Genomic DNA, 19,022 nt, shown 5'->3' on the forward strand with positions numbered 1-19,022 from the left:
TTTACACAATGATGAAAGTGTCAGGGTGTGAGTAATACTTGCTACCTCGGTGCTGTGCCTGAACTCCCAAACATTAGACCTGTGTGTGTGTGTGTGTGTGTGTGTGTGTGCGCAAGTGTGTGTGCGCAAGTATGTGTGCAAGTGTGTGTGCGTGGTTGCGTGCATGTATGCGAACTAGGGCATATCCAATTTTCTACTTCTGACTGTAGACGGTACCCAAAAGCCAGCAGTATGAATCATTCATTATAGAGAGAGGGAGCTGAACTGGACAAAGAGAAAATGCAGGGAAAGCAGGTGTCTCTCTGTTGAAACTCTCAGTCAGCAACAGTAGGTCTGGGTTTCTGATGTAATGCAGACCTCAGTTGACAGGGCAGCAGTGCACACATAGTTTGTAGCATTATTATAGCCCAAGATGTGCTGAATTTGATTCATTATGCTGTATAATCTGAAGTAGTATCATAGGCTATTATAATTCTTGCCAAATAGCCTAGTATGGAGATATTATAGATCAGATTCAATAAGCCTCATACACTGCTGCCTGTACCTTTATAGGCACTGCTGTGGAAAAGTCATTGTAGCTGACAGTAACAGGCCTGTATGTGCAGTCCATGGTTATAGGCTCAGTGAAGACCTGCAGACAGGGGACAGTTTGACAGGGAATGAAGGTGATGGCATTCCTTTTGTTTGTGCAAATTACAAAATGCATTCCCCTTGATAATCATAGGCTTTAGTGGAAAAGCTAGGGGGGGGGGGGAAATGACCATTTACCAACCCTTTGTTTTGTTGGAACAGATTGCCTGGTGCCATTTTTTTTTTATAATAGGGCCTTTTTGGTATTATAGGCTTTGTGAAGGGCTGAGGCAAAGCAGCGTAACTGAGGATTAGATAGCCAGAGCGCAGTGGGCCAGGAGTCACAGAGGAGGGAGGGGGCAAAGGTGCTGCGCTAGTAACAGCTGCCCACTCCTTGGAACTGGCAACGCGGAGCCATGAAGATTAAGAAATACCTCAGTTCTTAGGACTGCACTTCTGATAACAAAGGAGTTGGATTAGTGTTGTTATTGCACAGGTCCAAATAGCGGCAGAGAACAAAAAAGCTGAAACAGAAAGAACTGGGAGAACAAAAGAAGGAGGGATAAAGAGAGAGAGATTAGTATGGATGAGAGGAACTAACGAAAGAAAAATCAGGGAAAAAACGGGGAAAAAAATAATGAAGACGGGAAGGAAAAAAAAAAAACGAGGGGGAGACGGGTTTTTAATTCAAGTTGGGTGTCATTATGCTGATTGTGGAGATGAGCATAAAGTAGGCTGGAAGTTTATTTATGAGCGGCAGGTCATTAGCAGTGGCTAGCGGGGCTGTCCGCCATATACACACACACACACACACACACACACACACACACATATACACACACGCACACGCACACACAGAGCAGAGGAATGCAGGGTTGACAGGGTTGGCTTGTGAAGCGTGGGCATCCATGCCAAGCAGTCCCACCGCGCTGTGCCAGGGCCGGAGCACAAGATGGGCTTTACCCGCCTAGGGCACTGGCAGTCAGTGATGAGGCCCGGGCAGACTGGGCGCTGCCCAAGAGAGTGCGAGCCCGTCCTCAATGATTAATGAGCGTCTGTGGCTCAGGCTGGCGAGTTCACAGAGACAGAGGGAGTACCGAAGAGCGAGGTGGGGGGGGGGGGGGGGGATGGTGAAGGGCGAGCTGGAGCAAAGACCCTGGAGAGGCTTTCCCAACTTTCCCAAACATAAGGGGTTTTCCCATTTTCCTTTTCGTGTTTGAAAACACTGCCCCGAAACCATTTGCATGCATTTCACATGTCTAGATGACTATGACTGCATGCATGTATAATATCTTTGCTTTCTAGCATTACCAGCTTCCATAACAGCCTGTAATGGAGGTTTTGTGAGGGATGTAGTGCGATTCAGATCAGTTATGTGTCACTGGAGACTTTCAATCTTTGGTTGCAGCTGTATTCCCATCAATTTGAGATTCTCACGAGTTTGAGATGAGATACGATGGCAGCTGCTGACTACTCCAGATGGCATGACATCTACACACACGTGCGTACACACACACACACACACAGCCTTAGTGGTGCATATTTCAGCTCAGGGTCTCTCAGGACGCAACCCACACAGCCTTCTAATGGGGAGCAAGTTTTAAAAAATTAAAGCTTCCTCCGCAATGAAACTACTTGTTACTGGCAGCAAACACAACTGTGCATGTTCAACATGGGTGTGCGATTCAGAGATGGTGTCAAGGAACTGTTGGCCCCACGCTGTTGAGATGAAGATGACTTTGCTTTATACAATGTCCACCCACCACTCTGTGAAAGCTGCAAAAAGCACTTAAGGCAAAATTCACTTACCCTTGCAAAGGAAACACACGTTTTAGATGATTGCTATGCACCTTTCTAACTTAACAGTATGTCAGTTCTTAGATGATGTATCAGGCCCGTGTACGCGCTGTTCGTTCCTGCTGCTTTTACCTGTAAAACGATTTGTACTTGTCATTTTTCCATCTTAGTGTGACAAAAGGGAGGCAAGATTGAGATGATGTAAGCTATAGATGACAGAAGATATTGAATTTTACGGTGTGATGGGCTGTGGTGTTTTTTTCCACTGCCCTACTCTGTATTTATGAATTTGTCTTGAATACATCAAAATCTGTTAGTCTTTTGTAAATATTGCATGTAGTGTCTGATGCAAATGGAGAGAAAGACAATCTTAGGCTCTCGTGGGTTGCGATTCAAGTCTACACAGTAAGAAAAATAAGATAACCAAATCTTGTCTGTTTTTTGTCTCTCTGTTGTTACTGGTTTAGTCATGACAAGCCATGTTATAATTATGTTAAATTGCAATAATCCACAGAGAGATTAAGAGGCTTCGACAAATAGTGTTTTGTATACTTGTGTATTGTTTTTATAGGAGAACCCAAGGTGAGAAAGTAGGGAACAACTGGTGCAATGCATTAAGCTCTATGCTGCATCTCCTTCTGTTTGAAACAGAGCAGCTAGAGCATTTTGATTTGTTTATTTAGTGCCCATATCAACAGGTGTCTATTTTTGTCACACACACGTGGTCATGGGAGACTGTTAGCATGGTGGCTCCCATCCCTTTCTTTTTTTTTTGTTTGAGAATGAACAGTCTTTGTCTTTATAGTTTTTGCTTTGTCTTTACTGAGGCAGTGCACAAAAATACTAAACTCCAGTCTGCCACTTTTACCATGGTAAAAGTGGCAGATTGGAGTTTTAGTTATACAAACATTTCTCGGAGGCAGAGCTGCTCTGGGCGTAGAAATAATTGAGTTAAATCTCAACAGGCAGAGGCAAAAACACAGTTAGCTAACTAGCAAACTGGAATGGCAAAGAAGGAACTCTAGTCAAAATCTAAATGAAAAATATAAATGGCAAAGACTTCATTTTTCATTCATTCATCACCATGGCATTCAAGATCTTGGAGGCTCAGCTAGGCTAATTAGTTAACCTAAATAACTTGTATGGCTAAATTGAATTTTTTTCACTCTACTGTTCCTTCCCATGGAGGTTTAACTCAACCAATGAGATTATTCTGTATGTTCCTCCGGACCAGCTGTGCCTCAGAGAAATGTTTGTAGAACTAAAGCTGGAATCTGCATAAAGGTGAGAGGGAGACAGAAGGCGACACATAGGAGGGAATAATGGCAGAATTGAGTTTTAGGCCCACAGGGGTAAATGTGTCTCCAAAGGCAGGGGCATTAACCATCCTGAACACATGATGGCTTCCAACTTAACTCATAGCCTGGTGCAGTGTTATTAAAACGTCATTTTCTCACTGCATGAGTGTCTGCCTGCCACTCTGTCCCGTTGACATGATAAGCCCATCACCGGTCACATTAAACAAATGCTGGGGATGATGGATCTCACTGATCCCTATCAGAGGGTGATGGTGACAAATATCATTACAAATATGCCGTTCCCCTTTTCCTCGCTGCTCCCCCTCGCTGTGTGCTCCAGCACACATTCATCAGTGTCCAGCAGAGATGTATTTATGTAGTATTAATCACAGCTGAGAGGGAGGGAGAGAGAGAGAGAGAGATCACAGGAAAGGCAGGTGACAGGTCTGGACTAAAGGAGACCAGCTATCTTTCATCTCCATTGCTTGGTGGTAAAGTATAATGAAGTGGTCTTTTGTCAAATGCTGATTCTTGGTCTGATGCTAGAGGGTGAGGGTCAATTCACTTCAGTTTGATCTGCTCGCAATGTTTAACTTTGAAAATAATAATTATTTCCCTATAAGGAGGGTGTTATATCCAGTGAATTAAGGCTCTATCATTGTTCTGTGAATTGCAGTTTCAGTTGACATTTTGAATGGAGGGAATTGAAACTGAATTGGCCCTAACTCTTCTGGCTGCTGGTGTGTTGAGCATGAAAGCCGGCTGTTCCTTGTATGGCTGTATCTAATTGGGTCTTTTTCCTCCTGTAATGATGTGAATGCTGGGTACCGTGTGTCAGACATTAGTCAGCATTCTGCTGCATGACACTGCCAGCTGAGGCTGGACTAGCTAGATTATAGTTGATGGATCTTCCATGAATGAACTGTATAACAGAGTCGGGGCTCCTAGACCTGGGCGAAACAGTAGAGGAGTATGTGCCAAAAAGAGAGGGTGAAATGATTTTCTCTTTGCGGCTTTCTAGCAAGTTCAATCAAGGGCTTGTTAAGTACCATTTTCTGATACACTTTTTCCCAGATCAAGAGAAAATTGAAAGGTGTTGCCGAGATTCAGGGGAAAGCCTCACTTTCTCACTCGTTAGGTAAAGTTAAACGGACTCGGCCTCCAATTTTTTCAAGTTATATGGTTTTACACCCACACCGGATGAAGTTATGAATCTTCATCAAAGACAGTGCTTTTCACATTGTGGCTCATTATTATAAACTTCAGCGTGATCTGTCTAAATGCACTTTCTTATTGTGACCGTTATTTCTCAGCCCCCAAAAGGCTTGTCTACCTTTAGTCTAAGCTGCAGAAACTGTGGAGGGTACAGAGCAAATTACCAGCTCTAATTCAACTCCCTCGTTTGGCATTCTTTCATTAAGCTCCCCATTAATTATAAACCTAATAAAGGCTGTAATGATTTTGAACAAGGTGCTGATACTAATGCTGTATAAATTAAAAAAAGGATATCATGTAAGTGCCTAAATCAATTAAGATGTTTTGTTTGACATGACGCTCAGGCAAATTGTGCAGTTTCTAAATTAGTTTGTGTGTTGATAATTTATTTAGCATATTGTAATTACTGCAATTTGCATTAAAATATTGTTTGTTCAGCCGTACTGTCTAATCAAGGTGTACACGGTTGTTTCTCTGTTAATGTCATTGCAACTTTCTGTCTGTCTGTGCCGTACCAGTATCTGGCCTTGGCATTATACTGTAGATTTCCATGTGACAAACAAGATTTTGACGAAAATGTTTAAATGGGCAAAAAATGAGAATGAAAATTTAAGAATGTAAATTTCTTAGTTTTGCTCTATGAGATGTGAAAACTTGAACACTCCTTATGATTCCATTGTCTCAAAATGTCTGTCAGAGCGAAGGTACAGATGTACAGAAGTACATCTCACTCTCTCTTCCCTTTGCTCCCCTCCTCTCTCTCCCTCCCTGTAGACTCCTTCTCCACAGTATCTGTCCTCCCCCTGATGTGCAGTTAAACTGTTACAATACAATGTTCTGCTATTCAGACACAGCTCAGTCTTAACCACTCTGCAGTCCCACACAAACCCACCGGAGGACTGTGGCTTCCCAGGGAGAGAGAACAACCGATGAATCAATATTTATACTGTACCTTCCGTAGGAATTTCTCCCCCCCGCGCTTCTAACTTTCCATCCTTCTTTCTATTATTCTACTCTCTCTCTCGTTTAGAGAGAGGAGGGAGCGAGTGGTAAAGTGGGTCACCCCTCTCCTACAGTCAAGGAAAGAGGAAGACTAGCGAAGTGCAACTATTGCCATCCCCCAACCCCCCGCCCCTTGCTCTGAGGAGTCGGGCTGTTTGCCGCCTAGGGCGCCGACATGACAGTAAAGGCAAGCTGATGGACTTAAAGGAGCAATCTAGTGCCTGAGCTCCTACCTTGGCACAAAGGCTGTAGTCACGGTTCCCTGGGGAGAGCAGCAGTAAATATGACAATGCAACAGTCCAGGCTTTGCGCTTTGTTCAGAGGGCCGGGACTGAGGCTACTGCAGTAGTAGAACAGAGTTGTTTTTTGCTCTGCTGTATTGGCCTGCACAGAATGAAGAGAATTACTCCCTTCCTGCAGTATGTGTCTTTTTAATTGCGGTCACACAAATGAGCTTCTACCTTCTACTGCTCTGCTCAGAGTTTGATATTTGTGACTATTCTATTTTCATGTGTGTACATGTATGTGTTTGTGTATTTTATTTCTATACTTATGAGAACCAAATGTCCTTGCAAGGATTGAAAGAAGAGGAAAACTGTCCACAGTAAGGACAGTTTGCCAGTCCTCGCTTCTGTAACAGGCTATTTTAGACTTAGGACTTGGGTTTAGGGTTAGCGTTAGAACTAGGTTTAGGTTTAGTTTAGGTAAGGGTTAAGCATGTAGTGGTGAGGGTTAAGATTAGTGTTTGCAGTTGTACAAACAAATGTAGTCATGAAAGTGTACTAATACAAACCTATGTGTGTGTTTTGTATAATAATGCATGTGCATTATCTCTGTCTCTCTCCTTGTCTCCCCCCTTTTTTTTTTCCATTTCCAGGAAACTACTATGGGACCCCCAAGCCCCCTGCAGAGCCCAGCCCAGTGCAGCCCGACTTGGTCGACCAGGTTCTGTTCGACGAGGAGTTTGACACGGAGGTCCAACGAAAACGAACCACCTCTGTCAGCAAGATGGACAGGAAGGACAGTGCCGCCCCAGAGGAGGAGGAGGAAGATGAGAGGCCCGCCATGGTCAATGGCCTAGCTGGTGAGAGTCGCCACTGGAACAAATTTATCCTAAAAAAAACCTTGGAAACCTTGAGCATCTTAACTTGATTTCCTTTGTAACTTAATTCTCACGAGCCAATGGTATTCATATAGCCAGTCGTAACACAGCTGTGCTCCATACTGCTTTTCTCATACTGCTAATTTAAGCAGCAGCAGGTTTTTTGTTTTGTTTTTTGGTCTACCAGTTCATTATATTCTCCCTAAAATGCGAAACAGCAGGGCCCTCTCTACTGTATTTTGCTCTCCTCTCTATCATTCTTTCTTTCAAACAGACCTCCCCAGGATTAGCTGTTCTGCATGCAAGGTCAGCGCTAAATCACAGCCCTCCAAAGTCAAGAAGTAGCCAGAGTCTGGCTGAGATCAATAGGAGAAGAAATCCCTCTGGTTAGAGGGATAGACTTTGTCCTTGTTTGATTCTCCCTCAAGGATATCCTCACATGACCGATTACATAAACAAAGTCAAAAAGTGTTACAGCTGATGGTGGATGGTCATCTTTGAGAAAGTAGTCAGAAAACTCTGTACAAAATCAAATTGTAATAGGATCAAAATAATGTGCCAACATGTTGCATAACAACCATTCACATTAAATAATTTACAGTAATAATTAGGTATGCACTATGTTTTTTTTTTTAGGCCCATCCGATACTGATATGCATTTTTGTAAGAATCTTAGTACAAATGCACATGCAGCTTTTCACAGCCTATCTTAAGATAATTAAGTGGTTTGTAAACAAAACACCATGTTAGTTTTATTCTGTTGCAAATTTGACAGTTGTATTAAGTGAAAAACAATATCAGACCAGTACCGATATTGCTTTTTAAAGCTGATATTGGCCGATACTGATAGTCCCTAGTAATAATGTCATTCAGCCATCTTTCATCAGTGAAAGAAAGTCATAGAAGTAAAACATAACAATGGCTGGTGAAGTAGAGAGTGAAATTGAACAGCATGGCAGTCGTTCCAGCTCTTTAACAATGTAGCAGCATCTGGCCCTGTGCTCCTCCAGCTGGACCAGGCTCCCTCAGCTGTCCGATCCTCTCTTGTGGCTTCAGTGACCAGCCTTTGACCAGCCCCACTGGCACCCTGGCCTGCCTGGCCCAGTGTGTCTCCACTGCTCCAGACTGTCCCAAATGAGGGACTCTGCAGCCTGTCTGTCAGTCAGTCTATCAACTGTTGTTGCGCCCCAAGTTTAAAGGAAGAATCCACCCCAAAGCACTTTAACACCGTGTTTTCCACTGAAGTTGAAGTGGACGATTTAAAGGGGAAAAAGTGGAGTTTTCCTTTAAGTCTGTGCCCATCCTGTTTTCTATCTTTTCTATAGCAGTGAAATCCTGAAGTCTTGTCAGGCAACTATATATTCAGCTGACCTGTGTCAGATAATATATGATTCATCTATCACAGAAAAGTTTACTAACTTCATTTTCGAATGATTTCCTGTGACTGTCCAAAGTCTCTGGCAATTGATGCATTGGCCTACATGCAAACCCCACCCATCTGGAACCTAAATAGGCTAAAACAAACCATGAAAAGTATTTGTATATACTATATGACCCAGATCTGGTATCCACGGGGGTATGGGGAAGACGCTGGGCTTCCTTTGGGTCTGAGGCTTGGCTACATGTCTAGCGATGGAGAACGGACTCGGTAAAGAGATCTATGAGGGTGTAGAATGAGCTGCTCATCTCACAACAGAGAACGAGAGAGAGAGAGAGAGAGAGAGAGGCATCATCAGAGAGACATCATTTCTGTGGCCTTGGGCACACACAGTAATGACAGGAGTGTGGAGCCCAGCCAAGAAGAAAACACTCAGTGTGCAAGGATGTCACTTCTTCTGATTCTTTTGTTCATGAGTCGTCTCTTTCCAAATGCAGTCTATTATACCTTTGTCAGCATGTGAATGAATTGGCTTGTTGAAGTAATGAGGATAATGTACAACAAAAGGGCAAGCAGAATTATGCCTATGCCTTAAAGACAGTCTCATAATGGCCACACATTACTGGGGATAGTAGTTTTTGTTGTTGTTTTTCAACAGCTGATAGCCACGGCATTGAAAAGACATTCTCATCACATCGTGGATGCATAAGGCGGCATACCCTCATGTACAACAAGGTTCATATTGCTTCTGTAAGGGATGGAGGTTGCTGTATGTAGTCTTTTTTTTTTCTGATTTTTACAAGAGCAGAAGTCACCTCCGTGGCTCTGGCATGAACGAGAGGCCCCGTCTTGAGCACAAAAAGCACTTGACTTTTCCCAGTCAAGAACTGTCACTCTCCATTCCTGCCATTCATTCGCCCCAGCCAAACGGACTGAGCATTCAGTGCCGTGACGAGGCTAGGTCATAGACAGCCAGATGAAAACCTGCAGATAAGCGCTCACACAGACAGGCAGGCACACACACACACGCACACATAAAGATTGGGCAAACACACACACACACACACACACACACACACACACACAGCAGCAGCCTCTGTGATGCTAATAGAGTTGGGATGCAGCGCTCGCGGCTGGGCTGAAGCGTTGGTCAGCTCTGCCCTTGCCTGGGAGGCAGTTCCCAGTACATCACTGCTGACATGCAAATCCTATGGCACTTGCTGCGCTTCCGTCCTCTCTCTGTGTACACACTATCTCTCCTCTCTCTCTCTCTCTCTCTCTCTCTCTCTCTCTCTCTCTCTCTCTCTCTCTCTCCCTCTCTCCCTCTCTCCCTCCCTCTCCTGTGGATGTAACCGTCCACCCAATGTGCAGCGGCAGAGCAGCTCGAGCAGCAGCAGCAACAGGGAGAGATGCAAGGAGCCCAGAGGAGCTCCAATGGCGCCACACTCTCACCTCCCGTCTCCCTCTCCTTCTTCCACCTTCCATACCCCTACTCCCAATCCGTCCCCCTCTCTGTCTCCATGCCCGTGTCCCTCTCTTCTCCCTGCCGGGCCGCAGAGCACAAGGACAAGGCGGAGTGGAGGAAGACGGTGCCCAGCTACAACCAGTCCGCCGGGGCCATGGACCTGCGTGCGTGGAACACCTTGTCGCAGGACGAGAGCCAGGAGCCCCTGCCCAAGAACTGGGAGATGGCCTACACAGAGACTGGCATGGTCTATTTCATAGAGTAAGTAGCCTTTCTCCTGCTACTTCCTGCCTTGTTCCGGTCCTATTACTCTCCCATTACATCAGCTTTGTACTAATCCTACTCCTGGTACTCTCCCAATTAATCTTTTTTTTTTTCTGCCACGGTAAGCCAAATGTGTGGACAGATCTGGCAGCGAGACCCTTCTATTCCCCACCCAACTCATTCCTCTGTACTGTATGAAGCCAGGTGTTGGACAGTGGAAGCTATCTGTGGACTCAGCAACGGCGGTTTTGTTGTTGTCGATAATTTGGACGAACATTTCTTTAACCCGGCTTCAATAGCTGCGGTTTGGATGCAGCTATATTGTGTGTGTTTTTTTTTCTTTTATTTCCCCTGTGTTTGATGTGGGGTTTTGTTGGCTGGTGCTAAAAGCAGCAGGCCCTCATTGTTTACCTGGCCTGTTAGTGTGGCAGGCAGTCGATGGTGAGCTGCTGACAGAGCCAGGTGCTGCTCCTCGCTACTAAATCAATAGCTCATTCTGCCAGCAGGAGAAACAACTGGCTAAATGGAGCTCTCCACCCCTGACCCACTCTCTGCTCCCTGCTCTGCTCTTTATGATTTCTGCAACCGCTCTCGCTTTTTTTCTGTGGTCCATCTTTTCCATTTCTGTCTCCTCTCTCTCTCTCTCTCTCTCTCTCTTTCCTCACGCCCCCCCCCTGTTGTTTCTTTTTCTCTGTGCTTTCTTTTTGTTTCTTCTACCTCAAAGGGCCATGTGAGCATTGTTAAGATTTTGCTAATATTTCAAAGGCTTCTCTAATAAGCACTTTGATCCCAGAAGAATAGCAGTTAGCTATGCTTTGTGTTTTCAAGGAGCTTTTAGCTCTGTTTGTTTGTTGGTGCTGGCAGAACAGCCACTGGGTAAAGCGGTTCTTGAGCATTCCCAGTGCTTATTGCTGAATAGTTACCTTATCACGTTGGCTATCTTAAGTGTTTTTTATGATGTTTTTCACTGTCCCTAAAGCCTTGTCCCTTCTCTGCACCGCAGCCACAACAGCAAGACCACTACCTGGCTGGACCCCCGCCTCGCCAAGAAAGCCAAGCCCCCCGAGAAATGTGACGATGGAGGTGAGACAATATCTGCAGAGGCGTGTGGTCGAAACATTGGTACCAGCAGTCATACCCCTCAGTCCCAGCCACTCATGCACTCTCCTGCCCACCCACACACACTTCCAGTTCATCCAAACTCCCTGCTGTATAGAGCAGTATGTGCCTGCCTCTCTGAAGGAGGCGCTGGCTAACAGACGGAGAGTAAACAGCTGAGCGGGCCTGGTCACAGTAGTGCCAGTGACACAGCACAAACCCCGGTCTCCAGCCTGCCCCTCTCTCCCTAATAGCTTCTGGGACACATGCCGAGAGCTCATCAGCACAGCATCTCTCAAAAGGCAATTTTGTAAGGCCCCTCTTGCGTAAAGATCTCCTCTGCGCCGCGTGTGTTCGTCACACAACAGCACAAGCTCAAGATGCCGCACACATACACATCGCTGGGAAGACAGGCTATTATTTTCCTGGGAGGCTATGAAACAACTCGGCACTTCTCCCCCCTCTCCCTGCATCCGCCACAGTGTGTGTTAAGCCCTAAACACATAGTGACAAATAAAAGCGGGCCTCCAGTTCTATAGGTGTGTACACATGAGCGCCGGCAGCATGCTGTGAAGCTGCCAGTCAGAGCACCACGCCTCATTGCGTGTGGGCCAATTGTGTTTGTAGTGCCTCAGCAGTATCTATAGTGATTTGCATCTGCCTCTTCCCTGTCTGTTCTCTCCCCAGAGCTGCCCTACGGCTGGGAGAAGATTGAGGACCCCCAGTACGGCACCTACTTCGTAGAGTGAGTACACATCTCTCGCCGCCTGGAGGGACCCACAGGGCTACAGCTGTGAAATGTGCCGGATGTAGAGGAAATCGTTTATTATGTAGTCCTATTCAGTGTATCTGGTTAACTGTCAGTCGGAGGGCTTGATCCAGGGCTGCGATCGACACTTCAGTAGGACTTACGGAGCCGCTTTTGCATGTCTGATATCAAACGGGATACGCTGTTAATAGAGTAGTTTTCCATTACTGTATTCAGATCTGCCACAGCTTAAAGCCGTATCGCTATATCGCTGTCATACTTATAGACCTGAGAACCCAAAGGTGAGGTAGTGATAATTTATGAGGTGATCAATGAGGTGCTGTTGAGTCTCTGGAGACTTGTAGACCACCTGATGGTGGCATATGCTAGTGTCTTGTGCTATATTCCCACAGTGCTGCACAATGCAATGGTGTCAGCAAAGATGCCATGTGTGGGTTACAGCTTACTGCTCTGTGTGTGTGTGTGTGTGTGTGTGTGTGTGTGTGTGTGTGTGTGTGCGTGCATGCATATGTATGTGTGTGTGTGAGAGAGAGAGAGGGTGAGAAGAGGCAAGAGACATTGAGTGGTTAGGTTCCCTGAGAGAGAAGCAAGGGAGAGATTCCATTCTGATCAGGAGAGGAAACAAGAGCACAATGTTTCATTTAAGTCCCATTACTGTGGGACAAAGAGAGAGAGAGAGCGAGAGAGAGAGACCTGCAGGGGGAAATCAGCCTGTCTGTTTATGCAAGGGGGGCATTGAGAGAGGCTGGCTCTCCTGTCACCGTCTCTTTGTCTGCCAAATTTTGTTTTGAGTGAATGACAAAATATGGCAATGCGACACAATGCCTCATTATTTCCCCAACTGCAATACAAAACATGAGGCATGGCAATCAAAGGAGTGAGAAAGAGAGAGAGAGAGAGATAGAGAGAGAGTGACAGAGGAAATGAAAGAGTGGACATGAAAGAGAGGGGAATGTTTATCTGTCCTGAATGGATGGGGAGGAAATCTCTGTGCATGAGTCATACACTACGCGAGCACAAACAGTACTTTTCTTGAATACACACACGCATACCATCAGTGTCTCCCAGCATGAGGCTGATTCAGTGTGCAGCGTCGGTGCATTTTAAAGCAGACTTCCCAAGGTGCCGTCACGACCGGCACGTGCGACTGTTAAAGCACGGAGAGGAGGAGATGAGCTGCCTCTGGATTACCGTCTAACCACGGAGGGCCACCTCTCTGGACAGCAGGAGATGCTTTACTACACAGATGGAACCTGGGAAATATGAATTATTCGTACAAGTATTGCTCCAGAGGTGGCAGTGAGCACACTCTGCTGATCCTGGGTCAGCCGGACATGTTTTTTAATAAGCTTCTAAAGCTGTATAAATAAACAGTAAGGCAGCCGACTGGGCATGTAATATGAAAAGAGCCCATTGCTCTTTACGTCGACTATTTTATTGAATCTTTTGACCCTGGGATCCCAGTTCATTAAAAAACAGAAATTGATCCTCAACTGTGGCAATGTGGACTAACACACTTAAGATTGCTGCTGATCCTCCTTATCCACTTCTCTTCGAATTCACTGCGCATGTCCGGTCTATTGTTTATTTCCATGCTGTAAATCCATCTGTACGTTTTACACTTCTGGCACAGGCAGGTTTGGGTTTGTGGGTTACAGACTGTGTTGGAGCAGTCCACCATGTGCCAGCTGACATGCTCGCTGCCCAGCTTATAGGTTATATCACACCCAGCCTTCATAGTCAAATCACAGGTTTGCATGAGTGGCAAAGATAGGGATCAGCAGTGTTGACAAGCTGCGTTGTGAGGCCAAAAGCTGGTTTCGGTCAGAGGTAAAACCACAGATGAATACTAGAGCAGAAACATTTGCTGGCAGTGGTAGCGGGTGGTAAACTGACGTAGGTGAATTAACTGAATGAGTAAGCATAGTAGGATGTGTGATGAACAGAATGCCAACTAAAACAGGATGAATGCATATTAGCAATGCACAGTCAGGCTTTATCCAAGAATTTGTTCTGCTGTTTAGCTGGCTTGTTTAAGTACTGTTGTTATCCCCCTATTGCAGCCACATCAACCAGAAGACCCAGTTTGAGAATCCAGTCCTGGAAGCGAAGAGGAAGCTGAGTGTGGACACGCCCACTTTACCCCAGCTGCAGTCGGCCGCCACGCCCACAGGTAACTCCTCCCACAACCAAGCCTTTAGGAGCACACTGCAAAAAATGTTTAAAAAAAAAAACAAAAAAAAAAACAAGACATATCACTCATCACTCCACTAATATGAAGACAATGAAAGTTCAAGGAAATTCTTTAAAACAAGTTGCTGATTTGCATTGGAGTTAAGTGGATTTACCTCATACCTAGGGCTGGGTATCGTTTAACAAATTACGATACCAGTACCAATACCAGTACCCTTAAAGTGATACCTTTTTTTTACGTTTTGATGGCATCTCGGCACGCTGAACTGCCAACTCCGTCACATACACCGCGCTCGACTTCACCACCACAGACTGTATGGGTTGTAGCTGCTGCGGTAGTGGGCCAATCACACGTCGCATTAAATCGAAGAACGCTTGCGGTGATTGGCTGCGAGCAAAACCATACAAATAGTCATTTTTTTCTAGATCTGAGTACAAAAAGTATCGAATGCAGGTATCGTTTGACTGGAGAAGTTTCAATGCTACTTGGTACTGGGTTATTTCGGTCGATACCTTAAAGGTATCTAGTACCGATACCCAGCCCTACTCACACCACTGGCAGATGTGTTACCTTTTTTTTAAGAAATGTACAATACGACTTTAAGGCCCAGTACTGGCACAAGTGACTTCATAAGATGGATTGTTTTTCAGTGTAGGAGGAACTTTCAGTGAGGGCCAGTTAGTAAACATGTCGCCCCCCATGAATGATGCAGGCACCCCTTGGTCCAATCAGTAACAAGTAAACAAACATTGTAGTGCTCCCCTTAGGCCGATTAGTGCAACTTTGTGAAAATCTGATGAGTGGCGTCTGAGATATTGTGCGTGAGGTACAGACAATTGAACAAACTTTGTAGCGCCCCCTTTAGGCCAATCAGTGTCATTTGGAAAATGCTGGAACAGAGCAATGACACACATCATTCACTGAAGTTTCATCAAAATTCAGTGAGTGGAGTACAAGATATTGTGCGTGACAGACGGACGTAAGGACTGGGGCTGAGCCATAGTCCATCCCAATATTTAATCGTGGGGAAAAATGACCTGAAATGATCGCTTCTGGAATTTGAAATACCTGACTGAACAGACCAAAAACAAATTGGCTTGTGAGTTGGGAGTTCATCATTTATGACTTATTATTATTATTGTTATTATTAATTTCTGTACTCACAATTTGAACATCACAGGAATATGGGGCAGGACCTGTCCCCTGATCCCTAACACAAAAAAAAAAAAAAAAAAAAAATCGCATAATATTCCCATAATATTTCTGCAGGGAGTTAGTTGTATTTGTATAGTATTCTTAAAGATTATCATAGGATTACTAGTTCTTTTTAGTGTCTTTGCTGTAATAAGCCAAGTGCTTACAGATGGTGGACTCTTGGTTTTACATCGTTCAAGATGCACCCAGAACTTCCAGTACTGGCAAGAGTAGATGTGAATGCTTTTCACTGTGGGATTAGACGAGCAAGCTAGCACTCCCTTACAGCAAGGTCTAGCAAGGATGGACTTAAGCTATCACTACACACCATTTTATAACGCTTTAGTAAACATTTTGAATGTAAATGGTGGCAGTGGGTGTGTAAGTTGCAGCACAGGTGACAGCAATATTAAGACACAGGTTCAAGCTTTGTAGTTCTGTGGGGAAAATACCCATATTACAAGGTATTAGATGCGTTATCCAAACACTGGAGCACTTTTACAATCTATTTCATGTTGAGATGTCTGTCTGGAGGATGTTCTAACAGTTGACAGGCTGCTGATAAACAGCCCGTAGCCTCTGAAGCAATGATATTCAATTTGAATAATGGAGCAGCGCTTCACTGGGCGGAAGAATTCATTTTGACAAGTAGATATGAAGGAGGGGGGGGGTCTCGGTCTGCTCTGAGCTCGCTTTGAAAAAGCTTGTCTTTGCCCCAGTCATTCACCGCAGTTCAAAGATCTCTTTAGAACAGAAAGACAGGGAGAGCAGAGAAAGAGAGGGGTGAAAGAGAGAGAACGAGAAAGAGATGACTGTAGTTTGCTTGAAATTGTCTTATGATTCAAAATTACATTTCTATTGGGTCATCTGTCATTTGCCACCCCTTGGCAATTGCCGCCTCTAGACTGGTCTCTTCTCCCACCTCAGAGGAAGTCAGTGTAAAGGTCTGAGTAAGCCCCATGTTGACAGAGCCGTTGTAACATGAGTAAGCATTCTCGCTACACACACACACACACACACACAGCATTAACACATTAACATTCAAACTAGCCTCTGCGTTTCGCACACCCCTTGGACAGAACTGTCTGCCTCATTCCATTGCGTGCAGCCCCCAGCTCCCACAGCTCGCTCTCTGCAGTCTGTGGATGATATTTTCCTCTCTATGCTGCTCTGCTCCAGCTTTGACTGACCCCCCCCCACCCCCCCACCCCCCCCACCCCCCCCACCGCTCTTCGTGCTCATTCTGCACCTTGCCCAGCCTTGTTAATGAGAATTAATGGCTAGTGGTCGTGTGGAAGTGCGCGCAGGGGCGTGAGGTGGCTTCTAAACACTGTTTTGACAAGGCTGGCTAGCCTGACCTCCCAGAGAACGCCGCAAGAGCACAGGAGCACGGCACAGCGTCCCTGCTCAGCCGTAATTACAGCGCTGACAATCCTGGCTGACATTTCATATAATCACATCACCCCCCGAGAATATAGACTGTCCCTTTGTGGCCCGGAGCTTAATCAAGACTGTGTAAACATGGCTTTGGATGTGTAGCCTCCCCCTCCCCCTCCCCCTCCTGTTTCGCCCTCTGTCCACCCCTCCATCCATGTTGCTTTAATGGTGAGAATGTGAGGAGAAAGTGGTGACAGTCGCTTAACATTGTATGGTGTGAACAGAGACATAGGATGCCATGGCAGTCAGATGGGGCTAAATTCTGTCAAAGAACATACACACACACACACACACTGTAAACACACATGCACACATTTAACTGTCATACAGCAGTCACGTCTTGTGTTTTTTTGCGTGCCTTTAAACATATATTTGCACGACCTTCATTTACATATACAATCTAGAAAACATCTCTCTGACACTCACGCGGCTCCGACGCGGGAATGTCATGTTAATCATACTCGGCGTAATCCTTTTTATTTTTTTTCTTCTTCAGAGCGGTCACATTCATCAGCCAATTGCGGCGCAATTATGCAAATCACAATCCCATGACACTTTGAGAGTGGTGTAGGAGGCAGGGGGAGGGGGGCTTCTATCTTTACCCTCCCTAATGAGATTGATGTCCCCCCATCTATCAGTGTGGGAACTGCCAGAGAAGCCCGGCATACAGGGACACAGCCCATAATTCACATTCTCATAGGCCCACACCGCAGGGAAGGGCAAGAACTACGGATGAGTGAAGCTAGAATTTAGCTAGAATTTCCCTCTTTCTGTCAAGGCGAACTCCATTTCTCTCTGTCTGTCTCTTTTTGTCTCGTCTCTCTCTTCTCGCTCTTTCTCACACATGCATGCACACACACACACACACACAGGGACGCACACAGTCTAATATAATTCCTTACCTGCCTGCTGTACAGTTGCCCCATTTATACCTCCTGCAGGCACCACAAAGGGAACTCGTGCTGAAAGTTTACCTGGAAAATGTCAGTTGCATTTCAGGACAGATTTATCACTGAAAAGAAAAGAATTGGCTGTTTGTGGTGAGACTGGGGCAAAATATAGACATTCTCCAATATAACAGGATGTTTATGGGCTTTGCAAACAGAGCAGTAGAAGAGAGATTTGTGTGTGTGTGTGTGTGTGTGTGTGTGTGTGTGTGGGTGGGTGTGTGTGTGTGTGTGTGAGTCTGCACATGAACTGCAAGTTCGTAGAGTGTTAGTGTAATTAGAAGCAGTGAGTGACGTCCTGTCAGACACTTTGTCACTGTGGTAATGTTGTTATGCTGGGGACAGATGGTAGACTATGAGCAAGCATGTGTACATTTCAGTTTCTTTTCACATCTCAGTCACATTTTCACACACACACACACACACACACGTGCGCGCACACACACCACATAGACTGCCAAAAGACACAAACCTGTCATCTTTGGAGCTGCGCTGCTTGTTTCTCTCATCTGTAGGCCTAATGCCACCATTATGTAATTTCAAGCTCAATATACCATTGACTAGCCTCACAAGCCAGATGAGTCTCACGAGGCTAACCATCGACTGTACCATGGTGGCATTTTATGTTACTCAATTTGAAAAGTCTAATTTCATATTCAATAACTATTTATTGTTGGAATGAAATACTGAAATGTGTTCAAGAGGGTTAACAAGAGCAATTTAGTATTGCGATTACAGTAATTAGACCATCAACGATGTTTCCCTCCATTTCTCTCTCTCTTCATCTCTCTCAGTTCAGTTCAGTTAAATTCAGCTTTATTGGCATGACAAAATTAACATTTGTGTTGCCAAAGCATGACCAGGACTCATACATTAATAGAAAAGGAGCAAATGCAATCCAACAAAGAGTAGAAATCAAACAGTACAGCTATTAGAGCTATAACAAGGAAATAAATGAGTATTCTCTCTCTCTCCTCTGTCTCTACTTCCATCCCTCCCACAGAGGAGCCTGGTGGTGGGGTGCGGGGCTTCACGCGGGATCCAGCTCAGCTGCAGGGCTCCATTCTGCGGACAGCGTTGAGGAAAAGCCCCCAGGGCTTCGGGTTCACTATCATCGGAGGAGACCGACCCGACGAGTTCCTTCAGGTCAAGAATGTGCTCCCAGACGGGCCCGCCGCGCACGACAACAAGATCGCCTCAGGTAAGGGTCACACACACAGACCTATGGTAAAGTACACTCCAATATACAGGTTGCAGGGCAGTCTAGTGGTTAGAAAAGCCATCCTTCATGA

At 45.3% G+C, this 19,022-nt stretch overlaps 1 protein-coding gene across 1 annotated transcript in view; it reads left to right on the forward strand.

Moving 5' to 3' along the window:
* magi3a (membrane associated guanylate kinase, WW and PDZ domain containing 3a) overlaps positions 1–19,022 on the forward strand; it is a 109,872-nt gene that overhangs the window by 72,754 nt on the left and 18,096 nt on the right. Inside the window, exons 4-9 of the mRNA XM_071521835.1 lie at positions 6,760–6,966; positions 9,920–10,088; positions 11,095–11,174; positions 11,877–11,934; positions 14,022–14,131; positions 18,734–18,931. Of these exons, the coding sequence (XP_071377936.1) occupies positions 6,760–6,966; positions 9,920–10,088; positions 11,095–11,174; positions 11,877–11,934; positions 14,022–14,131; positions 18,734–18,931 (822 nt within the window). The remainder of the gene's footprint in view (positions 1–6,759; positions 6,967–9,919; positions 10,089–11,094; positions 11,175–11,876; positions 11,935–14,021; positions 14,132–18,733; positions 18,932–19,022) is intronic.

The sequence above is a fragment of the Centroberyx affinis genome, unplaced genomic scaffold (assembly GCF_046629955.1).
Source record: "Centroberyx affinis isolate AG114_WGS23_722 - 3 ecotype Tasmania unplaced genomic scaffold, CSIRO-AGI_Caff_v1 ptg000933l_1, whole genome shotgun sequence".
Taxonomy (NCBI): domain Eukaryota; kingdom Metazoa; phylum Chordata; class Actinopteri; order Beryciformes; family Berycidae; genus Centroberyx; species Centroberyx affinis.